This window comes from Felis catus, chromosome A3 (genome assembly GCF_018350175.1).
Source record: "Felis catus isolate Fca126 chromosome A3, F.catus_Fca126_mat1.0, whole genome shotgun sequence".
NCBI classification, from domain to species: domain Eukaryota; kingdom Metazoa; phylum Chordata; class Mammalia; order Carnivora; family Felidae; genus Felis; species Felis catus.
Window position 1 is genome coordinate 4,851,529 of NC_058370.1, and position 11,684 is coordinate 4,863,212.

Genomic DNA, 11,684 nt, shown 5'->3' on the forward strand with positions numbered 1-11,684 from the left:
GTGCGGCTGAGGGGGAGCTGGGCACCCTGGGGAGAGGCCAAAGCCAGACTGTGCCTGGCTCTCTGCTGTGGCCCAGGATGGGTTGGGGAGGCGGGCAGGGCAGGCAGAGTCTCTGCAGGGAGTCAGGACCACTAACCCATGTCCGTCTGCTTTGCAGCCCACACGGCAGAGGCGACTGGGACGGGAGGGGACAGCCATCTACACTGGGAGCCTCGCTGCCAATGGCCCCTGCCCAACAGAGCACCCGTCACGGCACTGCTGCCCCCACGCCTCGATGGGCCCTGGGTCTCCACTGGGTAAGACCCTGAGATTTTTCCCTGATCGCAGGCCCCTGGCAGGGAGACCTCACCCTCCCTGAGCCTCAGCGTCCACGCGGCACGACTCGTCCAGTGGTCCGAGAGGCTCACCAGCTGTCAAACGCATGGCTTTGCCCGCCCCCCTCCACAGAGCAAACCTCGCAGGCAGGGCCGTGCTGGGCATCACGTCCCAGCGTGAATGAAATCCATGTGAGCGCCTGGTAGGCAGTCCTCACCGAGTGCCACCTACGCGCGAGGTCTGGAGGAGCCACGGCGGGAACAAGCCTGAACATGGCTAACACAGAAATCAGTGACGTAAACTTGAGACGGCACTAAGCTCTGTAACGAAGGAGACGAGACCAAGGATGTGATAGCCAGTGATCTGGGAGGGCTCTCTTGAGAGTGGTCAGGGAAGGCTTCTCAGAGGTGGTAAGATTCAGCTGAGAGTCTGAGCTGAGGCAGGAAGCAGCAGGCGAGAGAGGGCCCAGCCGTCCCGCGGGTCTGTTGAATTCTCTACCTTGACCGTCTAGCCCGACGGTTCAGAGGCCCTGTCTGCTGCTCTGGGGCAACCAGCTTTGTGCTCCGCCCTCATCAGTGGGGCGTGAACTCTGCAGTCCTCCCTCCTGGGTGAGGGAGAAGACAGTGGCCTCCTCCCCACCTAATACATCCCTGCCTCCCCCGCCATCCCTTTTTGGGCCAGTCCTGCTCCGGGCTCAGGGACTGGGCTCTCCACGTCCCCCATGCACCTCGTGGGGTCAGGGAGAAACCCGACGGCCAAACATCTGTTAGCACTCTGGGTGGAGGGAGGGGACATGAGCTCTGTAAAGCCACTTTGGATGCACTCCCAGGCTCTGCCCCGGCCCCGACTCCAAAACCCAGGTGAGGTCCGGGCGCCACTGGCCCGGGTCACCCTGAGATAGAACTGGGGTGTGGGGAACATCAGAACTGGTTGCAGGCTGCTTCTGCCCCGAGACAACGGCATTCCAGGACAGTTCTTCTACAAACTTCTAGAACTTTCTTCCTAGAAAGTTCTTCTTCGTGCCCTCTAGACGGGCTTTGCTGCTTCCTGGGGGTAGTGCCGGGAACAATCCAGAGTCCGGGAACCAGTGAGGTATCCGCTGTGGCCTGCTGCACCCCATTAGGCAAATCTCCCACCTCCGGCCCCGTCTGGGATGCAGGTGAGGACAGGGCTGTGGCCCACCCTCAGGTGGATGAGTCACCCCTCTCTGTTTTTAACTACCTCCTGTACTGGCATCTCCTTACCATTTTTCTTTAAACCAGCTTGCTTTTGTTTACCGAAATACATTCATTTCTTTTTACAGCTTTATTGAGGTATAATTGCTATACAGTAAACTGCACACATTTACCACGCACTATAATTATTTTTAACGGAAGCGTAATCTCACTGTGGATAGGGAGAGCACAGCCACCTGCCATAAATAGGAGGCAACTGTAAAAAGAAAGTCAATGAAAACAAGACAACATAATTAAGTCCTCACTGGATTCGTCGCCTGCCTCAGAGTCTGTTCTCTCTGGGAGAAAAGGGAGGTTGGCGTTAAAGACACGTTAGCTCCAACAGGGACTTTCTCCTTCAGGTAATCAGAAAGACCGAAAGAAAGGAAAAGGGAACTGTTTGCGTGCTGGGTAAGAACGTGTTTCCTTTGCGCCATCGGCCTTGGTCTGAAAACTCTTGTGAAAATAAGAGTATAGATGGTGTGAGCCATGCGAAGGGGGTGCCTGCCTACTCTTTTGTTCCCCCTGGAACTCATCCAACATCCGCCCCATCTGAACCCTCCACAGCAAAGTCTGAACCGACACGGATTACACTCGGTCGGGGGACTCAACCTAGCGAAGGGGAGACCGAATGGAAGTGCCCATGGGTCACGATTCACTGAGTGAGGCCCCAGGGAGGGGCCATGGGGTGCCAGGCTCTGGGCCAGGTGCCGGGGACCCAGTGGGGGAAGGACGGACAGGCCACCGCCTCCTGCAGCTCACAGCACAGGGCTCCCCAAATGGTGCAAGGGAACCTCTGTTTCCCAAGCACCCCCCAGGCACTGTCACCGTGCTTCAGGCTTCCCGGAGGCCCTGACGGTGAGTCGGATGCCTCCACGTCACAGAGGAAGGAGCGAGGCATCACCCACAGCCACTGAGGGACGGAAATGAGATTGGAGCCCGGGTCCTCTGGCCGCAAGGCCCGCACACTTCTTGGGCCAGTAGGGATCCACGGGACCCACCGGGACCCGTGCCACAAGGGAGGGTGTCCGCTGAAGGAGGCCACAGGGCATGACGTGGCGGGCCGCTGGGCTCAAGGGTGGGGCTGAGACCACGCAGGGAAACTGAGGCTGCAGGAGCCCAGCCCAGAGGGAGGCGCTCCGCTCAACGCCCTGGTTCTCACGGCTCTGTCCGACCCCCGTCTCTGTCCGACAGCTGCGAGGTGCGCCCGGGACCCGAGTTCCTCACCCGTTCCTACACCTTCTACCCCAACCGTCTCTTCCGAGGCTACCAGTTCTACTACAGGGACCCCTTCTGCCGGGAGCCCGCCCACTCCTTGCTCATCAAGGGCAAGGTCCGCCTGCGCCGGGCCTCCTGGGTCACCCGGGGTGCCACCGAGGCTGACTACCAGCTACACAAGGTGGGCATCGTCTTTCACAGCCGCCGTGCACTGCTCGACGTCACCAGGAGCCTCAACCAGACCTGGGCGGGCCAGGACTGTGCCCAGCGGCTGCCCCCGGCCCGGGCCTGGCTGCCCGGGGCACTGTACGAGCTGCTGAGCGCCCGGGCCAAGCGGGACTGCACGGAGGCGCTGGGCTTCACCATGCACGAGCTCAGCCTGGTCCGCACGCAGCGCCGTGTGCAGCTGCAGCCCCGGGCCGGGCCCCGGCTGGTGGACGAGCTATTCCTGGGGGACGTCCACACCGACCCAGTGGAAAGGAGGCACTACCGGCCCACGGGCTACCAGCGCCCGCTTCAGAGCGCCCTGGTGAGTCTGGGGCCCTGGAAGGGCGGGCACTGAGCCCCAACCCAGCAGGGCCTCTATGGTCCGGTCCCTGCCTAGGACCCTCTCCGCACCCCCACTCTGGCCTGCGTGCCTCAGGACATCTGCACATGCTGTTCCCTCTGCCTGAGACACCTTTACTCGGGTCTTTACGGGGCTGGCTTCTTCCAAAAGAACCGCTTTTCAGCCTGTCTGTGTCGGACCCTCCTGACATCCTTCTTGCGGGCCCCAGAGGGTCCCCTTCTGCCCTGCTGGCCATGTGGGCTTGGGCAGGCCTCTCTCTGTTCTCAGATCAGATGTGCCCTCCAGTCCCCACTCTGCACACTTTCCAGCGCTCAGCTTGCCCTGGGCTACATGGTTTACTTGTTACTCGCCTCCTTCTCCTCTAGAAGTAGACGTTCCGCAAGGGTGGGGTCCCACTCTCCGGTGTCGCCACACGTGGCCCAGGGTCTGGCGTACCGTCGGGGCCACTAAATGCTAGTGAAGGAACCAGGGAGAGGTCAGCCCTTCTCCAGGGCTCTGCTGGACAGCCACACAGCCTGTGGAGGGCAGCGCTCTAAAGCGCCGCGTGGACCTCCCTGTTGGCCTAGAGCCAGAGATGTTCATACTCAAGTCAGGGGCAGCAGCCCTTCTGAGGCTGACTGTTCTCACGACGCCGACTTGAGACGGCATCGTCTGGGCACCTTCTGAGAATGCAGCGTCGGGTTCTGTGGGTCCGGGGTGGGGCCTGGGGTTCTGCTCCCAGATGGCCCGTGGACGCCCCCCCCACTCTGGGCAGGAGATGGCAGTACCAAGGGACCTGCCCTGTGAGACCCGCCTCCCCCACCCCAACTCCAGCGTGAATTTCACTTGAGGTGCTTAACGTACATTTTTAAATGAAGCGGCCACAAACAAACCGCCCCCATTTGGGGCAGATCCCGGTCGCCCTTTCTTGCCTGCTGAGCACACGGGCAGAAAGAATCTCAGTTTCATTTGCAGAATGGACTCTCGGCACGGAACGCAGAGCCTGGCCAGCAAGGCGCGGGGAGGCTCGTGACTTCTCCAGTGGGGCTGGTGAGGCCTAAGGACTCCCCCCCCTCCCAGAAAAGTGTTTGTAGAAGCATAAAATAAAACACAAAAGAAGTTAAACGGAAACCGCTTCTACTAAAATAGTTACCCGAGTCTTAAAGCACTAATTTGTAACACGGGGAATACTAAGAACGCGAATTCTTTATTCTCCCTAATTGGGTGTAAACGATGTTCCCAGGATCTGCAACACTGTTACCAGGAGGCCGACAACAAAGTCAGAGGTCCCGGGGTACAGGGGTTTGCTGCCTACACTCACAGTTACAGAAAAGTTCACTTTTATTAGGGCTTATTGAAAGCGAAGTCAAAGTAGGATGCCATGGTGAGAATGTCAATACAAGGTCCCCAAGGAATATCTTTCAAAAGTGAGAACAGGGGCGCCTGGGTGGCTCAGTCAATTAAGCGACCGACTCCTGATTTTGGCTCAGGCCATGATCTCACGCTTCATGAGATCGGGCCCCGTGTCAGGTTCTGCGCTGACAGCTCGGAACCTGCTTGAGATTCTGTCTCCCCCTCTCCCTCTGCCTCTCCCCACTCCTACATACCCACTCTCCGTCTCTCGAAATGAATAAATAAGCATTTTTAAAAACCCCAAAACTGGGAAGAAACAGATTGGATGGATGAGTTCAGGAGTTCTGCCACCAAGTGCTCTTTGAGCTCTTAGGCAATGCTCGCATCATTCAGCATGTATCGAGTGCCTACTGTGTACTCAACACTCACGGAACTAAACCAGATGGGCAATTTCTCATCTCCGGGAGCAGCTGCTTGCCAAGGTACCCCAAAGGAGGGCACCAGGGATGAGCCCAGCTGCCCTCCTCTCCTCTGCCACCACCTCCTCCCAAGCCAGGATCCGGACAGCAGAGAAGCGTGAGAAGTTCTCATAATCAGAAAATCAGCCCGAGTTCTTTTCGTGATCTCAAAATTATTCCCTTTTTGGCAGCCAATGTTCTAGGCTGGTCTGACGTTAATCCTACTTAGAGAGGAGAAGGCTCTGGCAGTGGGGTGATTACTGGTGCCCACTACCTCATTAGGAGGGCAAACGGCTCTGAATACAGAGAGGACGGACCCCCGGGGCACAGAAGATGACAATTTTCAGGTCTCCCCAGGCAGGACTCTGGGGCCGCAGACTCCTGCTGTCCTGCTGCCTGACCAGCCAGCGTGGCCAACACAACCTGAACGGTGACTGAGAAGCAGATCAGGAATGTGGGCACAGGCAAGCAGTGCCAGATGCACAGACATTAAATTAAATATCCGCTCACCAACTGCCCCCTCCCTGGGAAAAAAAAAAAAAAAAGATCATTTCAGAGAAGAAAATGCTGCAGATAAACCCCCAAGGAACGAATTAGTCGTTACCTTATGCTCTCTGGGGCCCAAGCTTTGCCCATGACCCAAACCAGATGGTAAACATGAACATTTTTAGAAGTTAATTTAAAACCAATTTGATCCCCAAATTCATTGCCTGGATGTAGAATCCTAATCAATCAGCCAACACTCGACCAAAATCATCTAAGCCTGCTGTCACCTCTGGGGGTTAATTAGAAACTGTTATGTGCTGTTTGAGAGATAACTTTATGTAACAGGTTTGAACCAGTAAGAGTTTGGCTTCCGCACAAGCGTGAATTCTGCTGGCTGGGGCCTTGTGTATTAACACGTGCAACTCCAGACCTCTGCAGGATGACGCCACAAAGGTTTTTCATTTTTCTTCCCCTTCAAGCGCAGCAGAGAAGGAAATGCCTGTTCTCTCTCCTCTCTCCTCTCCCACCTGAAAGGCTTACTACCTCTCGATTTGTTATGCAGAACACCAGTTGCCCCAAATTACCAAACAGTATCCCCAGTGTCCTGTCTGCAGAAGATTTGAAGGGAGCGGGGGAAAGGGGGGGGGGGAGAACAGCCCTGGTGTTATTTCGATGTAATGCATCCTGCCCTGTCAATCCCCATCAGTGTGACACCAGTCCGAATGTGGGTTAAAACGCCTAAATTCGACCCTTATCAGCCAGCGTTCCAATTAACCGGCCCGGCAGCTAAATACCCAGCTTGCTCATTTCTGTCCGTCACATTTCTGCAGCCATTCGCTGCCATTTCAAAGTGCCTTCCCGTCCTCTGCCCTCACGTCAACATCCCCCAAGCCAAAAATAATGCAGGTTTCCATATTATGGAAATCGAGGCAAGTGGAGGTCCATCACAGACACAAATAATAAAAGCTGCTAATGAGGCAGATCTGAAAATGAAAAAAGCAAAAAACTAAAAACAAACACAAAAACCCCTGTTCTTAATCATCCAATATTTTCTTTCTAAACGAGAACTCCCGAAGGCCGCTTGTTTGGCATAAAACTCACCCAGCAGCAATCGGTGGAAACTGTGTGTGTGTGTGTTTGCAAGAAAAAGAAAAAAATGGAGCTGACTTCCCAGCTGGGTTCTCAAAATCCCCCCTCTTTTCCCTGGCCTGTCCTGCCCGTGCCCCTGGCCTGAGGTTCCCTCCTGGGATGTCTGCCAGTCCCCGGTGTCAAGCCTTGCTTTGACAAGCGGTCGCTCCCAGGACATTTACCTTGGAGAATGATGCTCTGGATCAAATTCTGGGCAACAGCTCCCTTCCAAAACAAAACAAAACAAAACGAAAACAAATGCACAAAAAACCCCACACCAAGATGTCTATATCTGGTTCCTTTTTGGCCTCAGCTGAGCCTCCTTCCTCCAAAATGCAGCCTGAGTCCTTCCCCACACGTGGATTTGGCATCCGTTTCCTGTTGATGGGTTTTACTGCAAGCCCAGCTCGGGGACTCTGTAAAGCAGGGACAACTTTAAGGCCAAAGAGGGAGGAAAGCAGCTCCCGGCCCGGGGCAACCAGGGGCCGTGGCGGTGGCTGACGACCTGTGGGCCACAGGTCCTCCCTATGATAACACGAGAGTGAACATCTTGGGGCGGCGTCTCTGTTCCACCGTCTCCTCGGTGAGACTCTGAGCAACGGGCAGGAGTATTTTCGTGGCCCTGCCTCCCTGTCGCCACATGTGCTTTCTGAGGGAGGGAGAGAACGATGCCCACCTTCCCGGGGGGCCGTTTTTGAAGCTAAAAGAGTGCCTCTTCTCCACCCCGAGGTGGAGAGGGTGCGGCTCCGAGGAGGGTGAAGTTTTCAGTCTGGAAGGGACGGGGAAGAGGCTCCAGACGGCACGGTCCAGCCCGTCTCCACCACGTCCAGGCTGGGCCGTGGGCTCCCGGAGCTCCAGCAGCTTCGGCCAGAACACGTGGCGGTTGCCGGGGCTGGGCCCTGCACAACGCCTGGCACTTAGGAAGCTCCTAAAAGTGAGGGGGGGCTGGGAGGGGGGTTAACAGTGAGCCAGGAGAAAGGCCCCAAACTCGAATGGCCGAATCTCAGGACCAAGCAGACGGGGTGTGGGACAGAAAACCTCCAAATCCCAGGGCCTAAGGCACGTCCACTCTGTTTTTGGCTCATTCACCCACGCTGTATGTGGCTGCTGTAAGCCCGGCCCTGTGCAGGGAGCTGGGAACAGAGTAGCCGCGGGGCCTCCGGGGCCCTCGGGACCTACCATCCAGCGAAGGGAGGGGGAGGGGTGGAGAGAAGAGGTCTGCCATCTGGAGAAGTGTCGCTAAGGCCTCCCGGAGCCGAGACTCGGGGGGGACAAGGAGCAGGCAGCCAGGCCAACACAGGGTGGGGGGGGGGGGCAGCAGGTGCAGAGGCCCAGGAGGGGGCGGAGCTTACGGAGGTCCCAGGAGGGCAAAGTAACCATTGGCACGGGAGGCAGGGAGTGACGGGGGGGGGGGGGGGGGGGGGGGGGGGGGGGGGGGGGGGGGGCGATGCCCCGGTGCAGGGTGCGCCCCGATGCCCCGTCCACGTCGGACACTCACCGTTCTCCTTGCCTTCTGCCAGCACCACGCTCGCCCCTGCCCCGCGTGCAGCCTCATCGCCGGCTCCAACGAGCACCACCCGCCCGTGCTGCCCCCCCAGGTGGTCCTGCCGCTGCGCCTGGGCGGCCGCTGGGTCAGCCCCGGGTGCGAGGTGCGCCCCGCTGTGCTGTTCCTCACCAGGCTCTTCACCTTCCACGGGCACAACCGCTCCTGGGAAGGGTATTACCACCATTTCTCGGACCCCGCCTGCCGTCAGCCCACCTTCACCGTCTACGCAGCCGGCCGTTACACCAGGGGCACGCCGTCCAACAAGGTCCTCGGGGGCACCGAGCTGGCGTTTCAGGTCACGCGGGCCCGGGTGACTCCCATGGACCAGGTCACCACGGCCATGCTCAACTTCTCCGAGCCGAGCAGCTGCGGGGGCCCAGGGGCCTGGTCCTTGGGGACCGAGCGGGACGTCACAGCCACCAACGGGTGCCTGCCGCTGGGCATCAGGCTCCCCCACGTGGAGTACGAGCTTTTCAAGATGGAGCTAGACCCCCTGGGGCAAAGCCTGCTCTTCATTGGACAAAGGCCCACGGACGGGTCGAGTCCTGACTCCCCGGAGAAGCGCCCCACGTCCTACCAGGCGCCCCTGGTGCTCTGTGACGGAGTGTCCGGGCCCCTGCTGCAGAAGCCCGACCTCAGGGGCGGGGGGCCATGTCCCCGAGGGGCCCCTCTCCCCGCCCTGCCCCTTGCTCTAGGGCTGGCCCTCCTCGAGTGGCTATGAAATTAACGTGGGACCTGCAGGCCGCTCCTCTGGCCCCTCGCCGCCCCGGGGGACTCCCTCGGGGCACCGACCCCTCCAGCCATCGGTGAGGAAGTGCCCGTCCCCCGCTCGGCTCTGTCTCCGCCGTGGAGAGCGTGGAGAGCGACGCGGCCCCGCTGCCCCCTGGGGCGGGGGGGAGCTGAGCACCCGAATCCAGGCGCACCTGCAAAGCCCAGGACAGCACGGCGGGCAATTCGACGCGAGCACTGACCACGAACCTGGGCGCGGCCGCGTCAACCGCCGCGCGTTGCTGAGCGCTCGCTCCGGGGTTTCCCGGGCGGGTGGAGGACAGCACCCCTTCTCCCACTCCGCCCTCGGCCTTTTGGGGGACCGGGAGCGACAGTCCGCACGGGGCCGGGGCTGCTCGGCCGGGCCCGCGGCTTGTCTAAAGACGATTAATCCATCCGAATTTAGCGAGACAAACTCAAACCGCAGCCGTGAATTAAAGATGCTGCTTCGGGCTTTCGGGTACGTCGCCGCAGCTTTCTGGAGGAGGGCTGGTCTCCTTGGGGGCGCCTCGGCTGTCTTGCGCCCTGACTGCTGGCACTTGCCTGCACTTGCCCCTGCGTCTGCCAGCCGGGGCCTCGAGCCGGCCGCACTGCGCAGCCCTCCCGGGCCAGCGCTCCCCGGGGCCCAGAAGAGCGCCTCCCGCGCCCGCACCAGGCTGGCTGCTGGGGGCAGGTCTTTGGAGGAACCCGGCGTTTCCAGCCTTTGGAGAGTAATTAATACTAATGATCGCGGTGACACCGGCCTGCTCTGTAATTAGCCCCGCACAGGCGTCCTCTGTTCTCAAGGCTCCCTGTGCTTAAGTGACAAGGAGGGAGAGGAACCTCCGAGTGTGTTTTGGGGACCATCCCAGGGAGAGGTGAGGGTCACCGGGCTCCGTGGCAACTTCTGGAGAAGGAGGCAGCCTGCTCGCCGTGTGATGTCCTCCTCTGCCTGCGGAGGGGGGGGGGGGCTGTCATCAAGGTGGGGAGGACACAAGGCCCCTGCCTGTGTTCCCAGGGCCTCCTCTGTCTACTGCGAAATTAACTAGCATCCTGGTGGGCTCAAGGGTTTCCGGGACTCTGTGCCTGTGATAGCCACCTCCTTCCTCCCCCCGATTCCTATCTCTGGCTCTTATCACAGATCTTGAACAACAATTGTCTGTGAGGCTAATGATGCTTTCAGAGCAAGCCCCTGTCTTCCGTGAGATTGTGTGGGGTTCCATTAGCCCGCTGAAATTGCTCTGACTTATCTACCCATTCTTCTTCAACAACAACAACGGGCAACAACAAAAATACAAAAGAAAAGAACCCCACCAAGTTAATATTCTCTGTAGGTCTCGCAAAGCTAGGAGAGTTCCTGGTGTATTTACCGAAGTACAAAAAGTAATTAAGATTATTTACGGTCTCAGACTGCCTCGGGGTGGGGGGGTGCGGTTCCCCGTGGGGAGGGGGGTGGGTGGCGATAATGTGCCCATGGCTGAGCAAGTCTTGTATCCGAGGCTTGAGGCAACCATGACACCATTTATCATCAAATTTGAATCTTTTAATAAAATTAAACAGCCTGAAAAATGTTCCTGCTGGTTATTAAAGTCAACCAAGGGGATTATGGTTCTAAAGAAAGGAAGCGAAGGGAGTGTCTCCCAGAGAATGTGTGAAAGAGAATAAACGCAGTGGAGGTGAACTCTGGCTCTCTGTCATGCTACTTTGGTTCAGGCTACCGCCCTGCCCTGTTAAAAACTCTCCAGGAGCTTCCAGCGCACTCAGAAGAAAGTCCCAGTTCCTCGGTCACTGATGTCCGCAAGGTCTGGCTGTGCATCCCCACATCCTGGCTGCACGGGCCTTCCTTCTGTCTCTCGATCACAATCAACCGTGCCCTACCCCAGGGCCTTTGCATGTGTCATTGCCGTTTCTCTTTCCCTCCCCACCCCCCACCCCCACCTCCATCCTCAGAAGCTTGGCTTTTTCTAGTCTCCTGCTTAGGGAGGCCAACCATCAGTAACCCCGAACAGCGGCCTCTGTTCCATCATGCCGTCTCTTCCTTATAATGCGTACGGATCACCGTCAGAAATGACCTCTTGCATTCATGTTTATTCTCTGCCTCCTCTACCACAGCTGTGAGCTCCGTGGGAATGGGGAGGGACTGAGTCGGTCCCTGCTGTCTTTTCCAGCAGCTTCGGCAGTGCCTGCCACGTGCTAGCGACCTCAGTAAATACAGCCGAGTAAACAAACGTTGACGTTCCCGCTTAATCCCCACACCAAGACCTGCGAAGAGGCCACAGACACACACCAGGCATAGCGTCCCTCATGGCCTCATGGTGGGGGGGGGCGGGCAACAGGGTAGGTGAGGGGTGGGTGACTGCATCTTGCTCGGGGGGGATGCTGAAGGCACAGACCGGAGAAGGGGCCTTGCCCAGCTGCTCCCCAGAACCCGAGGGCTAAGTCTCTGTCTTGGGGTGTCCTTCCGGGGTTCCAGTCCCTCACAGGGGTGGGATTCCTTGACTGTATTCGGGGAAAGCAAGTCAGAGCTGCTCTGTGGGGCACAGCATGAGCCACTTCTAACGGGAGGCTCTCTGGACCGGACTGAGCTGCCCTCTCTCCCAGGGCCGCTTGGTTCTGGAACGGCTGACGCTGGCAGAAAATATCATGGCCGGAGAGAAAGACCACAGGCCTTT

General features: G+C 58.4%; 1 protein-coding gene across 2 annotated transcripts in view; it reads left to right on the top strand.

Moving 5' to 3' along the window:
* Positions 1-10,331, top strand: part of APCDD1L (APC down-regulated 1 like) — a 54,752-nt gene extending 44,421 nt beyond the window's left edge. Inside the window, exons 2-5 of one of the 2 annotated variants that reach the window (XM_045053444.1) lie at positions 158-296; positions 1,892-1,940; positions 2,724-3,276; positions 8,240-10,331. In XM_045053444.1, coding sequence (XP_044909379.1) covers positions 158-296; positions 1,892-1,940; positions 2,724-3,276; positions 8,240-8,986 — 1,488 coding nt within the window. In that variant the 3' untranslated portion in view covers positions 8,987-10,331. The remainder of the gene's footprint in view (positions 1-157; positions 297-1,891; positions 1,941-2,723; positions 3,277-8,239) is intronic. The other variant, XM_023251069.2, reaches the window with a different exon arrangement.
* The last annotated feature ends 1,353 nt before the right edge of the window (positions 10,332-11,684 follow it).